Below are 22,452 nucleotides of genomic sequence, written 5' to 3'. Positions count from 1 at the left end.
GCACCCCACCATGTGGCTGGGACCCCAACAGAATGGCTGGAAGTATCCCGCCCTGCATTGCTGGAGAGACCTTGCTGCATGTAGCTGCAGCCACCTCACCACACATGGCTGGAGTCCCACCGCCAGAGCCACCCCATGCTCCTACCACCAGGGCGGGGGGGGGCATGTATGCAAGTGTCAGTCTGCCCTTGTACACGCCCCATCCATGACAGGAAAAGCACATGATGGCTCCAGCGAAGGAAGTGGTGGTTTCTCCAGGCCATGGCAGCGGTGAGTCTCAAATTTTTTCAGGGAAGGATGATTTTATGGACCACAATGGACTTTGGGAACAATGGGGGGTGGGAGAGGGAGGCAGATATCTGTTGTTCTCAAAGTCTGCTAAATTGGGTTCTGTAAAATCAATTGTTTACGCTAAAAGGAAAAAAGGTGGATTTCTGTCTCCAATGGCAAAACTGCTGGAATTGTTGGCAATCCCGGCAATAAAATTGGACATGCAATTTCTGGTTTGGAGATTGCCTTTCGACAGACAGTTTATGTGCAGAACCTGTGCATTATACTGGAAAAAAAGAAAGATGCAGTGACAGTGCCATGCCATGCAGCAAGGAGACCCCTGGTCAGGGATCATGGTAAATACACACCAGGACAGCCTGCATTCTGGACAGCCACCACAGCATTTTGTTTCCTTTTGCACTTACCAGTTGCACAGCTTGTCATAACAAAATATTATTGAACTGAACATAATTACACTCTTTCCCTCTCAGATTTGAGCCTATGCACTTACATGTTCCATCCCACTGCATCCCCAACATGTGTTTGCATTTTATTAATGTGACTTTCAATTTTTTCTTATGAATGCCTCAAATCCAACAAGACTTGGCAGAAAATTTCAAATCTTATTAAAAATAGTTGTACCTTCCATAGATGAAGTCTGGTGGCATCTTATAGACTAACAGATAATTTGGAGCATAAGCTTTCATGGGCAAAGACCTGTTTCGTCCGATGCATTTGTATGTTATAGATATTATAGTAAACACGACAAGCCGGGCCTTCATTAGGCTAGGTTGTGTGTGTGTGCATCTGTGAGAGAGAGAGAGAAACATCTGCTTAGTAACTGGGGAATCTAAGTTGCATTTGCAATGCATTTATGCAATCGTCCTGTTGCAGGTCAATGGACTTTGAATCCTGAGTGCCTAAATCACTTTGGAAAATGAGATTTCAGTTTCTGGATCACTTAGGGGCTTTTGAAAATCTTATTCACAGTGATAGCAGCCCTTGCCCCCTCAAGAGCTATGCAAAACCTCAGTCCTGCCCAGTGATACGTCCTGCCCATTGTAGTCAGTGGCACTGACCATGGATCACAATGCCAGACTGGAGGCCAGATGAGGCGGTGCAACCGATGAACATATAAACAAGGATTAGAGAAGGAGGAAGATGAAAGACAAGTTAACAAAAAGAAGAAGAGCAGATGCTGAGCTGGTGTAACTGATGCAGCTCCAGTGGAGTTAATGGAGCTGTCCCAGGATGTGTTTGCACACAGATGAGCTGTGTGTGCCATTCTTGGCCAGTAAGTCACAGTTATTAAGAATTTGCCACCTGCCTAGCCAGTCTCATACAGCAGCTTTCTATACATATGACAACAGTGGGTGGAAGGGGCTGTGGGGCCACGGGGGCGGGGCGGGGCCGGGGGGCGGTTTGAGGAGAGGTTTGAAGGATTCCACTGTTTTTATTTTATCCAGTGAGTTTGCTCATTCTTACTGGATCAGTGAGGAACCAGACACAGCCCAACCAGGGCAAGATGACAAAAACAATGTGGTTAATAGAACACACCCAGTGGAGGAGGCTCTTTCTTAGCTCCTGGCTGTCCAGAAGGAACTGCTTGTATGCACAAAACCAGGAAGATGCAGGGCCTCTCTCACTGCTGCCCTACTCCAGACTTTTCTTTTTACATTGCTTTGGGTTTGTCTTTATCCTCCTCCTTAGCTGGGCCTGGTACCAAACTGGGACTGACCTGTTCTCCACAGGTGTAACTTGCTGGGCTAATTAGGCTGTAAGACTTTTGTTACATTTTGATTGCCAATGTGGGGCATATGAATCTCAATAGGAAGAGGCTGCAAAATTGAGAATTGCAAGGTCTGTCCAAGTGCTCTGATATGGGGACCAGATATGTAATGCAACAAACATTCCCACTCACTCCAAAGAAAGCCAAAGGTGCTCAGCACCCATCTTCCCTCTATTTTTTCCATCAATGGATGGAATAAATGTTGTTACATGCGCCCATACATGTGCGGATGCGCACCACCAATAGTAACACATTCTGCCAGCTGTGGGCGATCTGTTAATCAGCTGGGCATCCCCTCAATCTCTCCTGGGCAGCCAAGTGCTCATCTTACAGGGAACACTGCTCTTAGCACCTGAAAGCAATAAGATCCCACAAGAATAATTTAGGTGACTGATGGAGGGGGTGGACTTGATGACCTCTCAAGGTCCCTTCCAGTCCTAGCATTTTATGATAAGTCATTTCTACCTGTCTATTTATGTGGCCTCATCACTCTAACAGCCACACACCTTGGTTCAAATGCATCCTCTGTTTTAAGCAGTAATGAAAATATCCAAACTCATTCAACCTCAGCCCTTTGTGATTAAGTCACCGACTTTAAAAGCCTTCAGCATTTCAAACCAGAAAAAACAACAACACAATAATAACACAATAACAGCACTGCTAGTTGCCTGAATATTTATTTTTTCGACAATCAAGGAGCAAATGTACCAAACTGCTTTGTTCACTGATTGTCTGCAGAACAAGAATGTTATGGCCATGTTAACTCAGGCAGTAGTAGCTTATTGTTTTAGTAGACACCTCTTTTTCCTTACTTGTGAATAAACACTCGGCAAACTGTGGGCGGACGTGTGCCAAAAGTATTACTGAGCAAAGCAGCAGACAAGCAAAACGTGGCAAAAGCTGAATTTGGATCATAACACAGCAAGCAAGTATTGTTACAAATGTTCTTTTTAGTATGGAAATGAGCCAGGGGTAATAAAAACACTATAAAAATGTCAAAATGACTGATCACCATGAAGCATTGGGTTTTATTACTAAAACTTGCAATGAATTAAAAAAATTGTGGGTTAAAAGGAATGCCATTTTTACTTAACTTTAATTGTTCACCTTATCCTCCCTCCACTGCACACTTAAATAATTTGTATAGCTTAAGGACATCAGTAGAATTTTGATTAATATGAAATTTCTTTTTAGCATGTTGAAGGACTCTGCATGTATGCAAATGGCTAATTTGTATATTTATGTTGCATGCTCAAGAGACTATATGTATATTTAAGTTCTAATTATTTCAATTCAGGCTAGAAGACATAATGTTCTATGGCACAACAATGAGAAACTGGGTAATTCACATAATTCCATCAGAAAACAATTTCAGTGTAATTTTGATGTGCATAATCTCAGAAAGAGCAGTTAATTTTTTTAATTACTCAGATCAAGGAAAACAGTCTGAAGTCTATTTCTGAAGTCTTGCTAAATGTGTTATTTATAACCCCCTTTTTCCGAGGCAGAAAGTGGGTCAGAAGTAAGCAATGATCAAATACCCTTCAATGTGGATTTGTTTAGTTAAAATGGGAAAAAATGTGAATTCATAGCTTTGTTATTGTCCATGTATATTATGGGATATTACCAAGATTAATTTCAATTAAAATAGACAATGGCAATGATGAAAAAATATATGAAACCTAAAAGAAAGACCAAACAAAGGTAAAAAAAAACTACACACAGTTTCCATAAAGCTTGGTGTGGTCACATCTTCTTCCATGTATACCTTGCTATATAACCAAAAATTGCAAAAGACAGTTCTATAAAACCATCAATGCAATATTTGCTGTTAAAGCAAAAGCTTTTATCAGGAATTACTCTCCATTCTCAATACTACAGAGCTTTTTAATAAACAGCTTTTAAGGGGGAAAAAAAGATTCTAAGTCCAAGAAATGAGGAAACCTCCCTCCTGGCAAAACCATGTAGGCCTGTCTAAGATACCTACTACCTTGTGGTTGCTAGGTAATTATATTTTCTGACAGCACTACAATAGGATAACAATGCTGTATTACAAATATGATCTATAGCATAAATTATTTGTCCTGATAGAACCAATCAGTTCAAAAGATGATTTTTATGGTTTTTATTCCTGGCCTGCTGGGTGACTTTGAGCCTGTCACTTCCCCGCTCTGTGCCTCAGTTTAGCCATCTATAAAAAGGGGCTAATGCTGCTGCGCTACCCTGTAAAGCACTTGCGGATATACAAATAAAAAAGACTATACAACAGCCAAATACTAGTGGTCGTATACACGGAAATATTACCATCCACAGACTGTACATAGCTTTTTGTTCCTACAACATACAGTCACACCTGATATAAATTGGTGCAACTACATTGACTTCAACTGGGCCAAAATATTTAATGCACATGCAGGTGAACATTTTGGAAACTGAGTGCCAAAACCCTTATTTAAGTTCCTAGATTACGAGAGCCTTCAACAACTATATTTAAACCTACAGACAAGGTAAATATTAGCAGGCTTCTTTCACTGAACATACTTATTCACCAAGGCTATGGCTAGATTCAAAAGTTTTGGTGACAAAACGGCCTTTTGTTGACAAAACCCGCAGCTCCTCCAGATTTCCAAGCACGTTCTATCAATAATAAGTTGACAGAATGCAGCACTTTTGTTTCCAGCCATACCCTGCTCACCAGGAGGAAGAACACCACTCTTGACAGAGATCTGCAGACAAAATGTTGGTCTGGACCTTCCCAGGGGGCCTTCTGTTGACAGAAAAGGCCTGTGGGACACTGTGCAACCATGTCTGCTGTGGTTCCAGGTGGCTGTTCATCAACAGAGTAGCCAGGCAGTCCGGCTGGTCTCTGTCAACAAAGTGGCTCACTCTTTTGATCCACCCTGCAGTCTGGACGTGACCTGTTGACAGAAGTTTTGTTGCAAGGTATCTTCCAACATAAACTTCTGCTAACAAATCCCTGTAATCTAGACATAGCCCAGGACACTTAAATAGGCAGGTAATTTTCAGTGCGTGAGTTGTGTGGGACAACTTGTGTTTTAACGTAAGTTTGTATTGAAGTGCTCTATGCAACTGGGGCCACACGACCAGGGTTTCAGCGGTATTTAGATGCCTCACTTCCATTGAAAATAATAAGATTTGGGCACCTGAATACCTGTGAGAATCTGAACCCAAGTCCCAAAATAGGGGTCCAGGTGCTGAGTGTCAGGCATTTCAGGTACGTGTGCCTACATCCATGGTAGCTACGTTCACAACACAGGTGTATTGCACATAGATAGCCAAAGCCAGTTTAAAGTATTTTCGCAGAATAGTACTATTATTTAACACTAACCTAGGAAGTGCTGGACTCACACATTCCACCCAGAGCAGCTGACTGATTTGCTGAACCCCTAGGAAAAGTGGGGATGAGGCCAGTTTTGCGGTCCTGGAAGGGGCAGAGCCTTGGGCAGAAGGGGAAAGGCTGAGGGCAGCCAGCCCTTAGTACCAATCCCACCTAGGTGCTCTCAGCATGCTGCAGGTACTCCAGCAGCAATACAACAGGCACAGGGTTGTAGCCGCTGCCACTCCTGTGGTGGCAACCGTGGCCACTGAGCACTCCCGGGCCTTTGAATCGCCAGGTTCTGGGGCACTTGCTCCCTTTGTCTACCAGCGCTCCCTCTATTTTTATTGCGCGTGGGTGGAATGATTTTGTAATGTGCATGGAGGCATGTGCAGATGTGCACTGCAGTAGAAACACACGCTGCTGGCTGTTGGCCCTTTGCTAATCAGCTGGGCTGCACCCGAATCTCTTCTGGGCAGCCACCCCAGCGCTCAGCTTACAGGGAATGCTGCTGTCCAACCCTGTTGGCAGGCAGGGTTCCACTTTCACTTAAACACATACAGCTGAGGCCAATGGGGTTGTATGTGACATCCAGAACAGAGGGTTGGTGACCTTTACTGGACTAGATATTCCAATAGCTTCTTGTCTCAAAGTGCTCTGCTGCTCCAAGGAGGAAGGTAGCCAGACCTCTCTTGCCTCCTGTAACTACTCTTCCCCTGTTCCTGGCCTCACTGTGCCAATGGCTGGGACACCAATGCCAGCGGTTCCTGGTGTATTCCAGACCTTGTCTTGCGTTTCACTGTTTCTCTCCAATGCCTGCTCGCTACATGGCATAGGGTGCTAATTTGCACCCGAAGTCTGGACAGGTGGGGGCTCTCATGCCGCTGTCTGTGGAAATTAGGTGAGGATCACTTTACAGCAGTTGCAGTCACTGTTTCCCTCCTGGATGCCTCTTTAAATTCTGTGGAGGCAGAATTTAAGACCAGAAGGGAATTTCACCCCATTACATCTGCAATGGGCCCAGTAATTGGTGTTTGACTAAAGCACGTCTTTCAGAAAGGCATCCAGGCTAGACCTGAAGACATTAAGAGATGAAGAATACACCACTTTACTTGAGAAAGATGATAGCATTATGATAAACCTATCATCACAATTTGCCTTGCTTCAGCCTCTGGCCATGGTTTTGTTTTGTGCCCTTCTCTGCTGACGAGCCAAGCAGAAGTTGGCACAAAGAGTTTAGAAGTAAAGGGCGCACTCAAGCAAAGATCCCATTAGTCTGATTCAGCTCCCATTGAAGTCACTAGGAAACTTTGTATATCTTATAGAGCTGGAAGGGACCTTGTGAGATCATCACATCCAGTCTCCTGCACTCAAAGCAGGACCTAACACCATCCCTGACAGACTTTGTTTAAGGAATGTGTTTGCTCTAGACCCTTAAATGGCCCCCTCAAAGATTGAGCTCACAAGCGTGGGTGTTGCAGGCCAATGCGCTAACCACTGAGCTATCTCTGGCATCAATGGGAACTGGCACAAGCACGATGTATGGGATGTCGCGTCTTCAAAATAGTGTAAAATAGTGTTTTATCCAGTGCTTTAGCTGGAAAGCGCTATGAACTTCCACTTCTGCTCTTTTCGGAAAGTCTGGTTGGTGCTGGCTGCCCACCTGGCTCCTCATGGCTCCCCAGAAGAGGCGGTGTCCTTACTTCTCCTTGCTGGAGGAAGAGCCCCAAGGGATCCAAGAGCCATCCATGCTCCACGCGGAACACTGGCTCCATAGCACCCATAGGCTGGGAACCTCAGACAATCGGAGCTGCAAGGGTGGTGCCTGAGGTCAGAAACTGTGCATAGTTGCCTAGCCACACCTGTGCGTGGGAGCAGCAGGGACATGTTCTTGCTTGCAGGGATCCACCTGAAGTGAGCGCTACTTGGATCTGGCACAACAAATTCCTTCCTATGCCCTCCCAAATCTGGAGCCCCTACCTGCCCCCCAAACCACTTATGCTGGGCCTAACCCTGGAGACCACACCCCCCTCGTGCACTTATTCTGGTTAACTCTTTGTTAATCAGAATATCTGATTAATCGGCACCTCCATTCTGGATAATAAATCTTTTACTGTACTTAGAAGCATAAAAGCTCCATAGTCTATGCACATATATCAAGGTGACATCCATGTTATAAGTTAAAAGGTCATATGCTTATCATTCACCTCTGATCACTTCACTCACCTTCTGCCCATTAATTCAATTCTCCTGGTGTGTCTTTGCTTATATTCCAAACGTATGAACACCAACACCTGAAACAATAAACCTGCCAGGGACACTTTCCTCTTTCTCTTCCCAAATGTGCAGTTTTCCCACACAAATACCTGCGCCAAGATCTAGGCCAAACAAAGATTCAGTCCTGGCCCAGTGACAGATTCTCCACCTAAATATGGCACAACTTAGTGTTTGATATTGCACAAGCCAATTTCTCAGTATGACCCAGGACTCACTTCTAGCCCTTGAGGGACTGCAGGTATCAGACTTCATTGTTAGGAGGTTAGATCCTGGCTCAGCTGAAGTCGGATTTGGAGAGTTGCCATTGACTTCACCAGACACAGAATTCCTCCCTTTCCCCACCATCCACACACCTTATTTTTCTGTACATAGAAGCTAATTGGCCCCCTTTGCACACGTTGAACCAGTTGGACGCCTGGTACCTGACTGTGCAGGTCAGAGGGTGAAGAAAAAAGTTTCTATGTGCTTTTTAAAAACTCTGACACATTTGTAAAACAGTGTTTGTCTTAACTATGTTGGGTATACAGAATACAGCATACTGTGGTGTGGTGTAAAGATTTTATTAGCACTTGTTTTGTGATAAAACTTTTATACCACATCACACCATCATATATTCCCTGTACATGAGCACCTATGTCCATGCATACACACATATATATTTAAATAGTGGATTTATATATGCATGTTAACTTTATAATAGTCCATTTTATGCTAACACCCGCACATTAGTTACAAATTCATGCCCTGGCTCCTCCATCATTTTCATTAAACATACACATAGGTCATTTCTTCTCCTTCTGATATCTTTAATTAGCTTATTTTCCTACTGCACGAAAATGGCATCACGCTTTTTATTTGTAAGTGTCTGATAAAGCTTTCACCTTGAAAGAGCTGTCTGTACAAAGATTGTCAATACAAAATTTAAAGACGCCACACCAAAAAATGACATTTAAAGCCATGTTCAGTTTACCACACAAATAAAATAAGAAGAGCGTTCAAGAGCAAGTCTGATTTTATTGTTTGATCTTCAAGTTCTGTGCCTTTAAGAGTGAGGCTGACTTTCATGCCATAGACCGGTGTGTATGTATATCTAAAAAGCTCCAGAATTCCAATGTAGGGTCAGTGGTAGGTAGCTTGTAGCAACTCCACTCTTATATTTATTTAAAAAAAAGGTCAGGCCACATTCTCTCTCACTGGGGAAAAAATGGATTCACATCTGGGTGACTAAGAGCAGACTCTTGCTGAACTTACTTCAAGATAGGAATGCTTTGTGTTTCCTGTAAGGCATAATACAGCCCTGCATATGGATGATCTGTCTTAGGGTAGAACAGAGCAGGGCCCCATCAGGAGCTCAAGGAGACTTATTGCCTCACAGAGGCAAAACACTGACATTAAGTTCACCCATGTGTACAGAGCCAAAACAAAAGGTATGTCTACACAGCAGCCTTATTTCAAAATAAGCCATTCCAGAAGAGTGATTCTGGAATAGCTTATTTTGAAATACCGCTGCTACACACAACATGCATTTCAAAATAGCTCTTGGCTATTTTGAAATATTGCGTTTACACACAATAGCGCCCATTTCGAAATAGAGCCATTGGACGCACTATGGCTTATTTCAAAATAGGAGCTATTCCCTACCTTAACAGCACCTATTTGAAGTAGCTATTTTGAAATAGGTGCTATTCCTTTTGCAATGAGGTTTACCAATTTCAAAATAAGCTAACTGCTATTTCAAAATTATTTCAAAATGGCAGTTGCATTGTGCACACACTAGGACAGTTATTTCAAAATAACAGCTGTTATTTCAAATAAGCTTGCTGTGCAGACCTACCCAAAGCTTAGGCAAAGCTTAAAATCCACTCAAACCCCAGCTCCCTGGTTTAGGCTGGGCTTAACAGGTCTTGTGCTTGCCTTCTGCATGAGGGTAAATTTCACTTACACCTTTAGAAGGGAGAGTCATGGGTGGTTGGTGGTAACTTGCATTCACTTCCAAAGCTGAAGTAGGGATGGGTCATAATTATGCCCCTACCATCCCATCTCAAGTGAGGGAGCTCATGCTACTAGCTGCACCAGTCTCACACAGCCTTATCCCCAGAGAAGCATAACATTGGCCAACATTTTCAAAAGTGACCAATGGCTTGGCACGCCTCCATTTTTGCTTACCCAACTTGAGGGCCATTAAAAAGGCTGAGGTTCATAGGGCAGGAGCTCATCCCATTGTGAAATCAGGTGTTTCAAATCACCTGAAGGAGTTTCAAGCTGAGCATGCAATATCACTAGTGACTTCTCAAAATCTCGCCCAGGAACCACAATTGTTCATGGCTTCTGCATAAACAATATCATAGTGGCAGTAGTGAACTACGTGGGACCTCCTTATTTTTCACCTATTTTTTTTTAACCTATAACCATTCTCCTCACAACTACACGTGGCTAGCATTTTAAAGACTGTGCTTTGAAGGGCACTTGGTGAAGGTCTGTTTCCAAGATGGAAAAGGCAATCCTCCATCTGAACCAAATGGCAACATTTAAGTTTTTCATTCTTTAAAGAAGATTATACAGTTCCCCAGTGAAAAGTGGCAGAGAGGGTCCCTGGAGATGAAGAACGCTATTGAGGATGAAGCTATGACCTACGCTAACTACATTGTCATCTGTTAAAAGTAATCTGTCACGACCTGTCAGAGGTACTGCTGACATTTTGGCAACGCCAGGTGGCAGTCTCTCGGGGTTCACTCCAAGCGTGGCTACCCGGAAGTGGTGAGTCCACTGTACGTTTAAAGCAAAATCAGTAAAACAATTATGGCGTGTCTGGGACGTAACACACGGCCTCCTCTGCCAACAGCACCCCTGCACAAAAACTGTTAGAAAAACTGTCCCTCTTGCCTCTGAATTTTGATTTGTGTTGTGCCTCAAACATTGTTTCAACATGCAGTACCTTTGTGCAGGTTCTGGTAATAAAAATGCCAGACATCTCTTAGATTGGTATGAGAGGCAGACACAATAGATGGTGATATTTCTGCTACAGCCCTTACATCATCTCATGGAAATACTGATTCATTTATTACAACCAGAATCCGTGCACAGAGACCTTCCTACATGTGATGTCTCAGCCCGTAAACTGCAGCCATTACGAGCTCTTAGTTAAATCAGTACTTAAGTTATGTGTGGAGGAATGCAAAAACATGATGCTCATTGAAACCAATCGGACCCACGTACACCACCTTCCAAGATCTGAATGTAATGACTTGAACATTATAACCTTATGAAATCAAAACCTGTCTGGGTTCTCTTCTAACGGAGTGAAGGTTTGACTTGATTGACAGCACGCACAAAATAAGGGGCATAATATTCTGCACTCATTCCATTCCCATTACAACCAGTAGGAATGCAACACGGGGAACAAATGCACAATACACCCCTGGCTGTAGTATTACAAAGCCTGTGGGTGAAATTCATGCCAGTGCAAGAGGACCCTCAAACGTCCTACACACCACTTCCAGGCATCAGCCAGTCAGGCACTGAGTCCTCCGGTCCTGACAAGCAAAGCATTTAAAATGGTGCAGACACTGAAGCCAATGGGAAAACTCCAGTTAACCTCAGTGCATTAGCCCCTATGTTTGTGAAGTTATGACTTTAGAGGTTCAAGGCCAGAGTACTTGGCCTTGGCAAGGCTGACCCATAAACTTACCAGGGGGCTTAAAAAGTCAAAGCTCCCCCTGCTGTGTGCTGAATTTCATTTTGACTGAATGTTTTGTGCTCGATAGTTGTTTTTATCAATCAAACAACTGCTCAGATTTACAATTTTTTTCTCCCCCAAAATACTGCAGAGGCAGAAGTCCACATAGTGGGCTCACCCCTAGGAACATTTCTCTTTAAAAACACTTTTGAAGGTATTATTAATTATATTACACATCTCCAGTTCACTTATAATGTTTACTAAAAAAACCCCACCAAACCGATTTTTTTCAATAAACAATGAAAAGATTTCTTGAGGTCTGAGATCTTTGTTAATGGGGACCTGATAATATGGGGTGCAGTGGCAGTGATTAATTCCAGCATAATTTTCCGAACAGGTTATAAACAGCACAAAATAGCAGTTTCTATCAGAAATGACGGCACCTGCAATGCCAGAGATGCTGCTAGAACAATTTACACACGGCTATTGTAAAAATGTATACAAACATATGACTTTTAAATTGGTTAAATAAAGTACTGTTATATGCTACTCTGCTAATATTTGGAGCATGGCACCTATAAGAACCTGGAAAAAGCCCACAATTCACCTTTATTTTCTTTGATCAAAAATATGTATAGAAATGCCTTTTTTTGAGGAAAATATCATACAATTCTTTTGTTTAACAAAATAAATTAAATATACATGACTTCTGTTTAAACTCTATATAGAATTACAAAGGTTTTATATTTGTGATTGAATTCATTTTCTAGTCCATGTAGGTATTTAATATGGTCTTTCTTTCTTGCATTCTCTCTTTTTTAAAGGAACCTGAAATAATATTGTTTGAATCAACTGCAAACATTAGCTGGAAAGAAAAACCACACACACAACCTTAGGTGCATATTTAGCAAATTCATTTGTCCATAAACAGTTATTCTTTCTCTCTCTCTTTTTCACTTGTTCATTTATTTTTCATCGACAGTTTTTTTTATTTTTCGTTTTTCATCCAGTAGCTTGTCACTGTAAGCCATGAGCATCTGATTGAAAATCACAGCGAGCGGCATCAGAAAAGGGCAGAATGTTTTGTCTTCTTGACTTTCAACAGTTCGTTATTATTATTAATTATTATTTCTTAAATATAAATATAATGTTTCATTGTACAATCCTTCTTCCTGGCAGTGGCACTAGCTCGTAGCATGGGGGATGAGCTGAACATTTTTAAAACTTCAAGCAATGCTCCCTTTGGGGAAAACACAATACCCTTGATTTGCAGAAATGGAACCAGCCGTGTAAGTTATCACCAACTGTCAGGCAAAATTACCAGTGGCGAGATGCAGTTGAAGTTTCACATCGTAAATAGAAATGGGTTTTCCAGAAACTCTTCTGCTTGTTTTTCCTTTTGGAATTGGACAACTGAATGTCTCGATTGGCTACTGCTTCCTGGAGTTTTGGCACTAAACCTCTGTACTTTCTAGCTTCTACCACTCCAAACATTCCCAAGGGTAAGAAGTCTGATGGGCTTTGTGTCAAAACAGGTGGCCCATGGCAGAGGCAGGAACTCGGGAAAGGCAGCATCAACTGCAAGACCATTGCATCGTGGTCTCCTTTTCTTGTAATGCAACAGAGTAGGTGGTGTTTCTGTCACAGCTTCCTGCCTTATCTGCTGCCTGCTTGATTTAGACACACAAGAAGTTTCCATTGGTGACTGCCTTTGTGCTGAGAGCAGGAATTCCTTCATTATTCCTCATCTATAGCCTAATGGTAATAATACCCCCCACCCAAAAAAAGACAACTCTCTTTCTCTCTCGCTCCCCCTTCTGTCTACTTTGCCTTTTGCTGGCAGTGTTGGCTGACTCAAGCAGTCTGTTCTGGGGTACCGTGAGGAAAAAGCACCAATAAACTACTGTCTATGGCTGCCCTTCAACACTGATAGTGGATGTGCTGATGCTGGTGAACTTTGCCTTCCACGTGTGAGTGCGTGTGGGTGTGGATGTCTGTGTAAATCTTTGGGTACATTTTTGATGCCATGGCGGGGGCCAATGCTGGCCCTTGGGATAGCAAATGCTGCTGGTGGGCTACGTATTCCTCGTAGTTTAGGGAGGAGATGCAGTCTTTGTCAGGCCCCTGGGAGACGCAGATCCGGTCCCTGGCCTGCGGTCTGTGGACGGGCGCTGCAGCGGGGGGAGAGCAGGGCTTCTTTTTGGTTTGGCAGAGCCACAAGAGGATGGTTCCAAAGATGAAGACGGCTCCAGCGGGGATACCGATGATCACGGGCCACGGTAGACTGCTAGCAGACGAGGGGGCCACGGGGGCACTCGGTGGCTTGGGGTCTAGACAACAGGTTTGCGAGAGAGAGAGAGAGAGAGAGAGAGTGTTACAAGAGGGAAAGGGAGAAACCAAAACAGTTAATCAAACCCAGGTGAAAGGGATTCAAACCAGATGTCCAGCTAGGGCTGGCTCTTGTGTACTCTCGCATTTGGCATGGCTGGGGTTGTCAGTGGGATATACAGCCAACATCATAATGTTTTGCTGCTGTTTCTCCTTTCACAAGCACTGAAAAGATAAACAAACCAATTGATTTGGTTTAAGGAAGGCAAGGGTGGGCTGGGGCGAGTGCGGACCTTACAAGGTTCTTTTTCAATCATTTATTATTTTTTATTTCCCCAGGTCTAGTGGCCTCTTCAGGGCCAGTTAACAGCTGATGTCTCAGTGCCCATGTTCTAAGATGGAGCTGACTTCCCCGCCCAGACTGGAGGATGAAATGCAACCCATGTCCGCTGCCCAGCAATTTGACCTGCATGATCTGGTTATGCAAAGCTGAGCCTTGTCCTTTATTGGCCTCTGCCAGACATATTTGTCCATTAAGGATTTCTATCATCTTGAATATCCCTCCCTACTAGCAATCCATCTTCCTGTAGCCAGGACATACTCAGCAGTGCTCATTCTAGCACCCATGTAAGGCAGCTCACTGTGGAAGCTTGCAGGAGTGGTCTCTGGCGTGGGCAGGAGGGCAGGTTGGGGCCAGGACAAGACAAGTTAATTAGCATCCTCCTGCAGCACCTCTTGGTGAGCCGCAGGCTCCCTGATGGGGAGTGAGAGGGGGAAGGGGCAACTGCTCTGGGGCCTGGTGATTCAAAAGGACCCTGTGGTGCCCAACCACTATTGTGGCAGTGTCTGGAGCCCTGGGCCCAGTGCTGAGGCTAGCCCCAGACCCTGCCCCTCCTTGGTACACAGACCTCTCCCCCGCACACACACACGGGCTCAGCGAGTCTCTCAGCCCCACTGGTGATGTGCTGAGACAAGGGAGGGTCAGGGTGTTATGTGGGATTCCCAGGCACTGCGGAACCAAGTGGGCGTGCTTCTTCAGGGTAAACCAGAGCTGGGAGACTCTGCTTCGGGTAAGAATCCCGTCTCAATTCTCTACCACCTCTGAAGTTATTAGTCCCTTAAACGTTGCCCCTGTGCTAATGGCTCAGGCCCTGATTTGCGGCAGTTGCGCAGCACCATCTGAGCAGGATCAAGCCCTGAGTGACAGGGGCTTACATTTTGGGGTTCACCACAGCAGCTCACTGCACACCACGCTTTATATTCAGTTTTACAGCACTGTCACCACTGAGAAGAGCTATTCCAGCATCGCTTATTCTGAAGTAACCCATTTTGAAACAGCACTTAGCTATTTCGAAATACACACACAGAGCCTATTTCAAATCAGAGCCACTGGACGCACTATAGCTTATTTTGAAACAGGCTCTATTCCCTGTCTTCACCGCACCTGTTTTGAAATAAGGTTTACCAGTTTCGAAATGAGCCACTGTTGCATTGTGTAGACGCTAGGATAGTTATTTTGAAATAAAGGCTGTTATTTCCAAATAACTTAGCTGTGTTGACCTACCCTAACTCCAGTGTTTGAAACAGAATATCTACAGTTTGTTTTAACTTATTCCAGTGCAAACCCCCCAAATCACACACCGGAAAAGCACCTTTGTTAATGCTCCCCATATACCACATGACCACGTTAACACCACTTCTTTTGCTCTCCTCTTCTCTGAGCTGAGTTGGCTTTGCAGGGAGGAGGGGAGGAAAAGCAGGGGTGATTTGTTTTTCTCACTAAAGGCACCAGACTTGACTCCCAAGGGGAGCTGGATAAGGAGGTGCCGTTGTTATAAAACCCCTTATCGGACTAGAGCCGTACTTTTAAGAGGGCAAAAGGGACAATGAAGAAGTGAGACTGGAAGCCCCAGAATGCTTCTCTGCTGCATGTCCCAGCCACAGAGCAGGGCTGCTGCACAGAGCACTTTTGAGCTGGGGATAATAGCTCCCAGGGGATCACCAAATGAAAAATTAACAAGCTGATCATATTCTCCTTCACACCCATTCTCCTGCTTTGGCTGTGAGCATTGCAGTTTTTATTCTGCTCTGCTTACGGGCTTGTTTCATTGTTTCCTTTTACTAACAAACCATTACAAAAAATGGGGGGTGGGGAGATGGTACTTTGAGTGCCTGGGCTCACTTTGTGGCACGTTGCACAGAAAGCACCACAATCCAACTTCCCTTCCCAGCCCTGTGCCAGCACAAAAGCAGATTAGGCATTTTCAAGCCAGTTATTTACCCTTGCCAGGACCGTAAGTTACATGGCAACTCACACAGAGGCTCATGGTGGAAAAGAGATTGAGATACACCAGGAGCATCTGAAAAATTAGCATTACCCAGCTAGTCACCAAAGCTCTCCGGATCCTGAGCGGTGTAAATGAGTGCAGCTCCACCTAGTTCAATGGAGCAAAGCTAGCTTATGCCTGCTGAGGATCTGGACCAGTGATTGCAAAGATGCTGCAGTGCAGAACATGTTGGCCCAGGACAGGCTAGAAGGGAAGTTCCAGCCACCCCATACTCACCAGGTAACACCGTGAGGAAAGCACTGCGGAAGCTGTATCCCATTGTGTTTGCCCCCAGACAGATGTACATCCCAGCGTCCTCCTCTTTGGCTCGTGTTATCATCAGTTTGTTTAAGTAGGAGCCGTCGGGCCGGGACCAGACCTCACCAGTGGGGAGCACAACAAACTTCTGCCCCCCAACATCAATGGTGGAGTTGTACTTGTTCTCTGTGCCGTACTCCACCCGTTTCAACCACTGGATGACAGGCTTGACGTCACTGCGGACCTTGCACTGGAATGACGTGGTCCCACCGTAGTCCACTGTTGTGTTCACAGGGTGGGTTCCCGTGAGGATGGGTTTGGATCGAGTCCTCTCTATAAATAAATTCAACGTGTGATTAAAAACAGATCACGTTCAACAGCCCTATCGGCCATCATTTAAATACAGATGCAGCAATTTTCTCAGTCAACGCTATTGAATCAGGCCCCTGGAAATCTCGTCTTAGAGATATTTTCCATTTCTACTCTGGTGCTATTATTCCATCTGCCTAGGGACATGGGTGTTCAGCCATGCAAGCCCCCCTGTGTTCCAGGGAGTCACATCATTCATCTGAAGAACTAAATAGTACCTTCTTGCTGCCTCTTGAGGGTGACACAAGGCCAGTTTATAAAACTGCACTTCCTATGTTGCATGCGTAGGGCTAGACTTTGCAAGTGTGCAAGAGGGGAAGGGGTGGGGAAGAGGGAAAACACCAAAGTCCTATCTAGACCATCTGAAGTCCCTGAACTTTCTCGCGTGCAAGAATTGTCTCCTGCTACTACCCCTCAGGGTGCTGGTTATCCCAAAAAGGAGCGGCAAGGAGGAGGAGGGGCCATGTCCCTCACTGCTGAGGCTGGCCAGTGTTGCTGGATTGCCACAGAGGTGAAGGCTGGTTGTATGCTCTTATGGATGATGCAGCAGCTGCTGTCTTGCCTGTATGCTGAGGATGGCTTGCCTCTCCTTAGGCACAGCAGTTCCCAGAGCTCTCCTGCATGGGCATATTGCAGCTCTGCACCACCCCGTGGCACAGGACTGTGCCTTAATCATGCACTTTGGCCCTCGGGGGTACAATACATGGAGCGTTATTCTTTGGCTCTGGAAGGGGAGTAAATATGTCCAGAACAAAATGCCAGGAACCCTTCAGGATGGTGTAGGAAGGGTGGCAACCTAAAGCGACTTATGGCAAAAGTGCCCTTGTCACCAATCCCGGTGCTGGCCTCACATCACCAGGCTAGTTCTCTGCTAGGGTGGCAGGCATATGTCATCTTGGTATGTTTCCAAGGGGCACTGAGTCTGTAGAATATTACGTGGTTTAGCCACAAGGACCCATTGTGAATCCACAGGACAGTTACAGGTCCAGACTGCGAGTGGGTACAAGAAGAGGGGGAAAGGAATATTCCCGCTCCTTGCACAGGGCTATCCCTGTCTCTCCAAAACAGCCCTAGACTTGCCAAATAAGAGGGGACATGGCCACTCCCCAACTCCACTTTCTGCACTAGCCAGCTAACGGTGGGGAGAACAGGCAGGATCCTGTTAAAGGGTGCAGCAGCTGACACTCCAGCGAGGAGCACTTTACCACTGGGGCTGGCAGAATGCCATGGGAAGCTAACGGTCGTGGGAAAGTCCCCTTTCCTAGCGCAGGGAGGAAGTTTCACACCAAGTTTTAGGCCCACAGACATTAGGGGTGGGAACAACCTGCTAAGTTAAGTTGTCCAGCTCCACCTGCATTTACTCATATTCTGTTTAACCTAATCCTAAATGTCCTAAGCTTGGAGAAGTCACCCCTAACCCAGGCTATTTTCTGAGGAGAACTCTGCAAATGTCCAGCTTCCCTAGGCAGCAGAGAAGCCTTCTCTGTCCTCTGAACATCTCACTTCAGGGGCGTTCCCAGATTCCCCTCCTGGCTATTGAAGCATGACACCATCATAGAAAAATCAGACCCAGGGGTCCAAAAGAACATTAAGAGTAGCTCACCAGACCAGGCTACTATTTATTACTACAGGCCAACCCTCTCTAACCCGGCACTCTCTCAGAGGGGTGTGGACACTGCTACTACAAAATAGGGTGTGACCTTTGGCCCCTTGTTTTATTACCATTTCTTCTCTTACAGGTTGGACCTCTCTAGTCCAGCACTTTCTCATCCAGCAACAACCATAATCTGGCATAATTTTAGTTTGTCAGGTGGCCACTTATCAAGGGTGTGGCCCAGTTTCTTGCGGTTCCATAAAGTTTGTGTATAGCCACCAGCCCTGGCGCTCTGTGTTCTGTGCCGTTACGGAGCTCCAGTTTTCCCCTAAATGTCTTCTAAGAGCCCAAGAAGCAGGAGAAGCATTAGTAATGCTGCTAGACAGTATTGACCCTCCTGTAGGCCAGCAAATTCTCTCGTTCGGCACCAGTCAGGCCCTGATGGAGCGGGACTAGAGAGATTCAACCTGAGCTAAAACTCAGGAGCCTCAGGGAGGGCCCCTGTTTTGTCAGGCACTGTAAAAGAAAAGTTTCCATTATTGTAAGAAATAAGGATTCCAGGCCTCACATCTGAAAATCAGTGTTTACCATTCATTTCTGGAGAGAAAGATCTGAAGTACCACCTCTTCTGGGGATGAGTGAGCTACAGTGCTGTGGAATCTCAGATATCACCATGTGGTAAGTGCTGGTAAACGATGATCTTTTAATAGAAAACTACTGTGGGATGCAGCAAGGACTGTCACTCTCATGTGGGTCTTCACAGTCACAGCCGACGCTGCAAATGAGGATGCCAAATGGAACTACGAAGGGCATGATCCATAGTCTACGTAGACTGAAGGATGCTACTACTACTACTGTGGGACTGGGTGCATAAAGACCCTATTCCCAGCATCACTGGCCAGGCACTGAGGTGGGAGGAAGGAACAATTTTCCATACTTCAGGAAGTCAGGATAGGCTGTATGGGGGTGCTATTGGCACTGAGACACAATGTACACAGCAGCAGGGAGTGAAGCTGGAGAGATCTAGACTCTGATAAGCGCCTGAGTGAAGGTCGAGGGTGGGAAACAAAAAGATTCAAAGGAGGAAATTTAATAAAACTCAGAACACGCTATGGCATGTTATTAAAATAGGAAGAAGTTTGAAAATGCTTTGATTCTCCCATTGCTTTGGGTCTATTGCTGCTTTGGTCACTGTTTTTGTTCCTACCCAGAAAAGGCTATTAGAAAAGAAAATAAGGGTTATGTACGTCTTTAGGTGGATAAAAATCCAGATAACCAGGAACTACTCACTGACATAGAAAAGGGTTTGTTCCTCGTGTAGTCTGGTTTTGATGAAGTGAAAATGCCACAGCTGACATTAAGATGGGACTTGATTCATTTCCCTGTCTCTGCTCCTGGTTTTAGTGTAAACACATGTTTTTACTGTCTCCACACAGCTGCATTTTTATCGATACCAGATGTCCAGCAGGTTTGTGCGTTCAGAATACCACAGGACTCCCCACATGTGCTTTTAATTCCAGTTATTCTAGAGAAAGGGAGCTATCAGAGAGCAGATCACTGCCTTTCACGCTGGGATACACTTCATCATGATAAAACACACACACATGCATTTGTGTGTTGCTTTATGTTCTTCCATGCCCCTGCTCCTGACTGAACAAAGACATTTGATCTCCCCCTCATGCCCTATCTTGTCCTCTTTCTTGAGCTTGCACCATCATCATCATCTCCATGGCAACATGCTTAGCCATCATAAACAAAGAATGATGACTTAGAAGCTAAAGCTCTTCCTTGCTTAGTTTGAGTAGCTTCTCCAATATAATCACCTTCAAATAAAATAAGCGAGGCAGGAAGTGAAAGCCATAGAACTCTTCGTTCAGTTAAATACAGAAGAACAGAAACCAATTCATCCCACCATCACCGAAGGACAATCTCCAATGGCATGTGTTCTAAGGCCAGATTTTAGGTGCCTAAGATGCAGCTAGATGCCTACGTATGCCTACTGAGGGCATGTCATCACTGTGGGCCAGATGGATGGGGCAGCAATCAATCCAGTGGGGACTGATTAATTGTGTCTACTACAGATGTGATAAATCCACCAACAATCGCTTTCTTTCCAACATATCACTACTGATACTCCATGGTAATTAAATTGCAGTATTCACATGGCTGAAGTTGTGTAACTTAGATTGATCTCCAGTGGTAATATAGACCTGTCCTAGCTCCCAAGGGTTGCCTGAATTCTGTGTCTCAGAGTGAAGGAGTTAAGCACCCGAGCATTTCAGAAAATCCCAGGAGACGTCTATCAGTTTAGGTACCTAAATACCTTCAAAAATCTGACCCTAAATGTTTTGTTTGGTTAATTTTAGTGATGGGTCCTTGATCTCTTCCCTCAAGAGACTAACTACTCTATGACCCAACAGAATGCCTTTCGCTGATCTCCAGTGTAATTTTTCTACTGATTAACTTCATCCTATTATCTCTGCAGTAGCCACTCTAAACCATTTTTCTTCTGGTACATTAAAGGCCTTATGCCACCCGCAGTGCATTCACAGACTAACCCCCAGTGGCTCTTACATCCTAAAGGTGGGACTCCTTAAGTGTCTGTCAATAGTCTAAAATCGCACTGACTTTCTGGGCAGCCATGTCACCTTGTGAGCACTAATACCATCACCCTTATTTCTCTTTCTACGTACTACTCCCTCCAGGCCTCGAGTGCCTTGTTGGTGCTCTGGGAGTTGTTCTCTCCAGCCATATTAACCTTACTATTTCCTGCCCATGTTTTTCACCTCTCTATTGTAGAATCTGATGCATTATTTCTGTCTTCGCTGAAGTTTGCAATACCTCCCAGTTTAGTATAATCTGTGAATTCAGCGTCTGGCATTGCACATAGCTCTTAGCACAATATTCTATTTATTCAAGTCAGTCCCTTTATAAAAGCCCCTTCCTAATAACCCACTCAGCCAGAAGAAGCACTTACGGATTACTTCAACTTTGTATGTCGCATTGATTTCTCCAACTTTGTTAAACACTCGGCAAGTGTATTTCCCACTGTCCTCAGGCTTTAGGTTCTTCAAGTTCAGCGTCCACTTCTTCTTCTTGTTCTCTCCAATCTCTTGAGGTGTGAGGGGCTTATTGTCCTTCAGCCAGGTGATATCAGGTCTAGGATTCCCGCTGGCAACACACTTCAGGCGGACTGAGCTTCCTACAGGCCGTGCAATCACCCTCCGTCTCATCTTGGCAGGTTGCGTGAATCTGGGCCGGGCTGCAAAGGACACAAAGTGTTGATTGCGATAAGCAGGGCACACAATGGAGCACATAACCAGAGCATTGCACTGCAGTCAGTAAGTACTGCTGGCATTGTTTTGGCAATACCCTACTCTGAACGTGCAAGAAATGCCCATGCATCACTACTACATACACTGCCCCTGTGTGGTTCCTCCATAAAAAAATAAATGCTGCACAGGTTCTCAGATGCTAAGGTCCAAAGGGACCGTTTCAATCACTGGTTGCAATTCCTACATAAGACTGGCCATAGAATTTCACTCTAGAATTATGGCAGCTGATTATGGTGATGTCACAAAATAATCCCAGAGTCACCTATATCTCAGGGCAGAATTTGTATTTGCATTACGGGCACCTACTGGACACAGCTACAGAATTCTGTGCTTTGCCTTTTACGGTTTTGGCTGTGGCCAGAAGCAACACCCAAATTCCTACAAAGACGGTTGTTCTCTTGGTGTTCTTCTTGTCAGGCTGGGCCTCATCCTGAGTGGAGTCAAGCACCCCCCAACACCCACTGATTTTAATGGGACTTGAGAGTGCTCAGCAACTCCCAAAATGTGCCCAAATGCTACCAGAGAAATCCTACAAAGAATTTCTGTGCTCTATGGAACTCCAAGCCAATTGGCACTCAGATTTCTAAATCTTGATCTGAACTGAACTTTCTCAGGTTCACTCAACATTAATTCATAGTAAAAAGCACTCTCATTAAACAAACCAAACCAACCCAACCAAGAACAACCCATGATCTACCTTCTGAGACTACTAAAAACCACTAACACACTCAACCCAATGTCCATTGAGAAAAGCCCAAAAACTGCAATAGTGGAATACAGCAGTTTCGAGGCCAGAATCTCGCCTAAGAGTGGCCTGTAACAAATGGTTCAGAAGAAGGTATAAATCCCCCATAATTACTCTCATGCAACACTGCACCCGGAGCATTTCTAA

At 44.8% G+C, this 22,452-nt stretch overlaps 1 protein-coding gene across 2 annotated transcripts in view; it reads right to left on the bottom strand.

Moving 5' to 3' along the window:
• Nucleotides 1–6,440: 6,440 nt before the first annotated feature.
• Nucleotides 6,441–22,452, bottom strand: part of FGFRL1 (fibroblast growth factor receptor like 1) — a 254,268-nt gene continuing 238,256 nt past the window's right edge. For both annotated transcript variants that reach the window (XM_074992293.1, XM_074992294.1), the window contains 3 exons: nucleotides 21,203–21,487; nucleotides 16,242–16,595; nucleotides 6,441–13,679 (listed from right to left, as the gene is read on the bottom strand). In XM_074992293.1, the coding sequence (XP_074848394.1) occupies nucleotides 13,270–13,679; nucleotides 16,242–16,595; nucleotides 21,203–21,487 (1,049 nt within the window). In that variant the 3' untranslated portion in view covers nucleotides 6,441–13,269. The remainder of the gene's footprint in view (nucleotides 13,680–16,241; nucleotides 16,596–21,202; nucleotides 21,488–22,452) is intronic.

This window comes from Carettochelys insculpta, chromosome 4 (genome assembly GCF_033958435.1).
Source record: "Carettochelys insculpta isolate YL-2023 chromosome 4, ASM3395843v1, whole genome shotgun sequence".
Classification (NCBI taxonomy): Eukaryota; Metazoa; Chordata; order Testudines; family Carettochelyidae; genus Carettochelys; species Carettochelys insculpta.
Note: the sequence above shows the minus strand (reverse complement) of the source record. Positions and strands in the feature narration are given on the sequence as shown.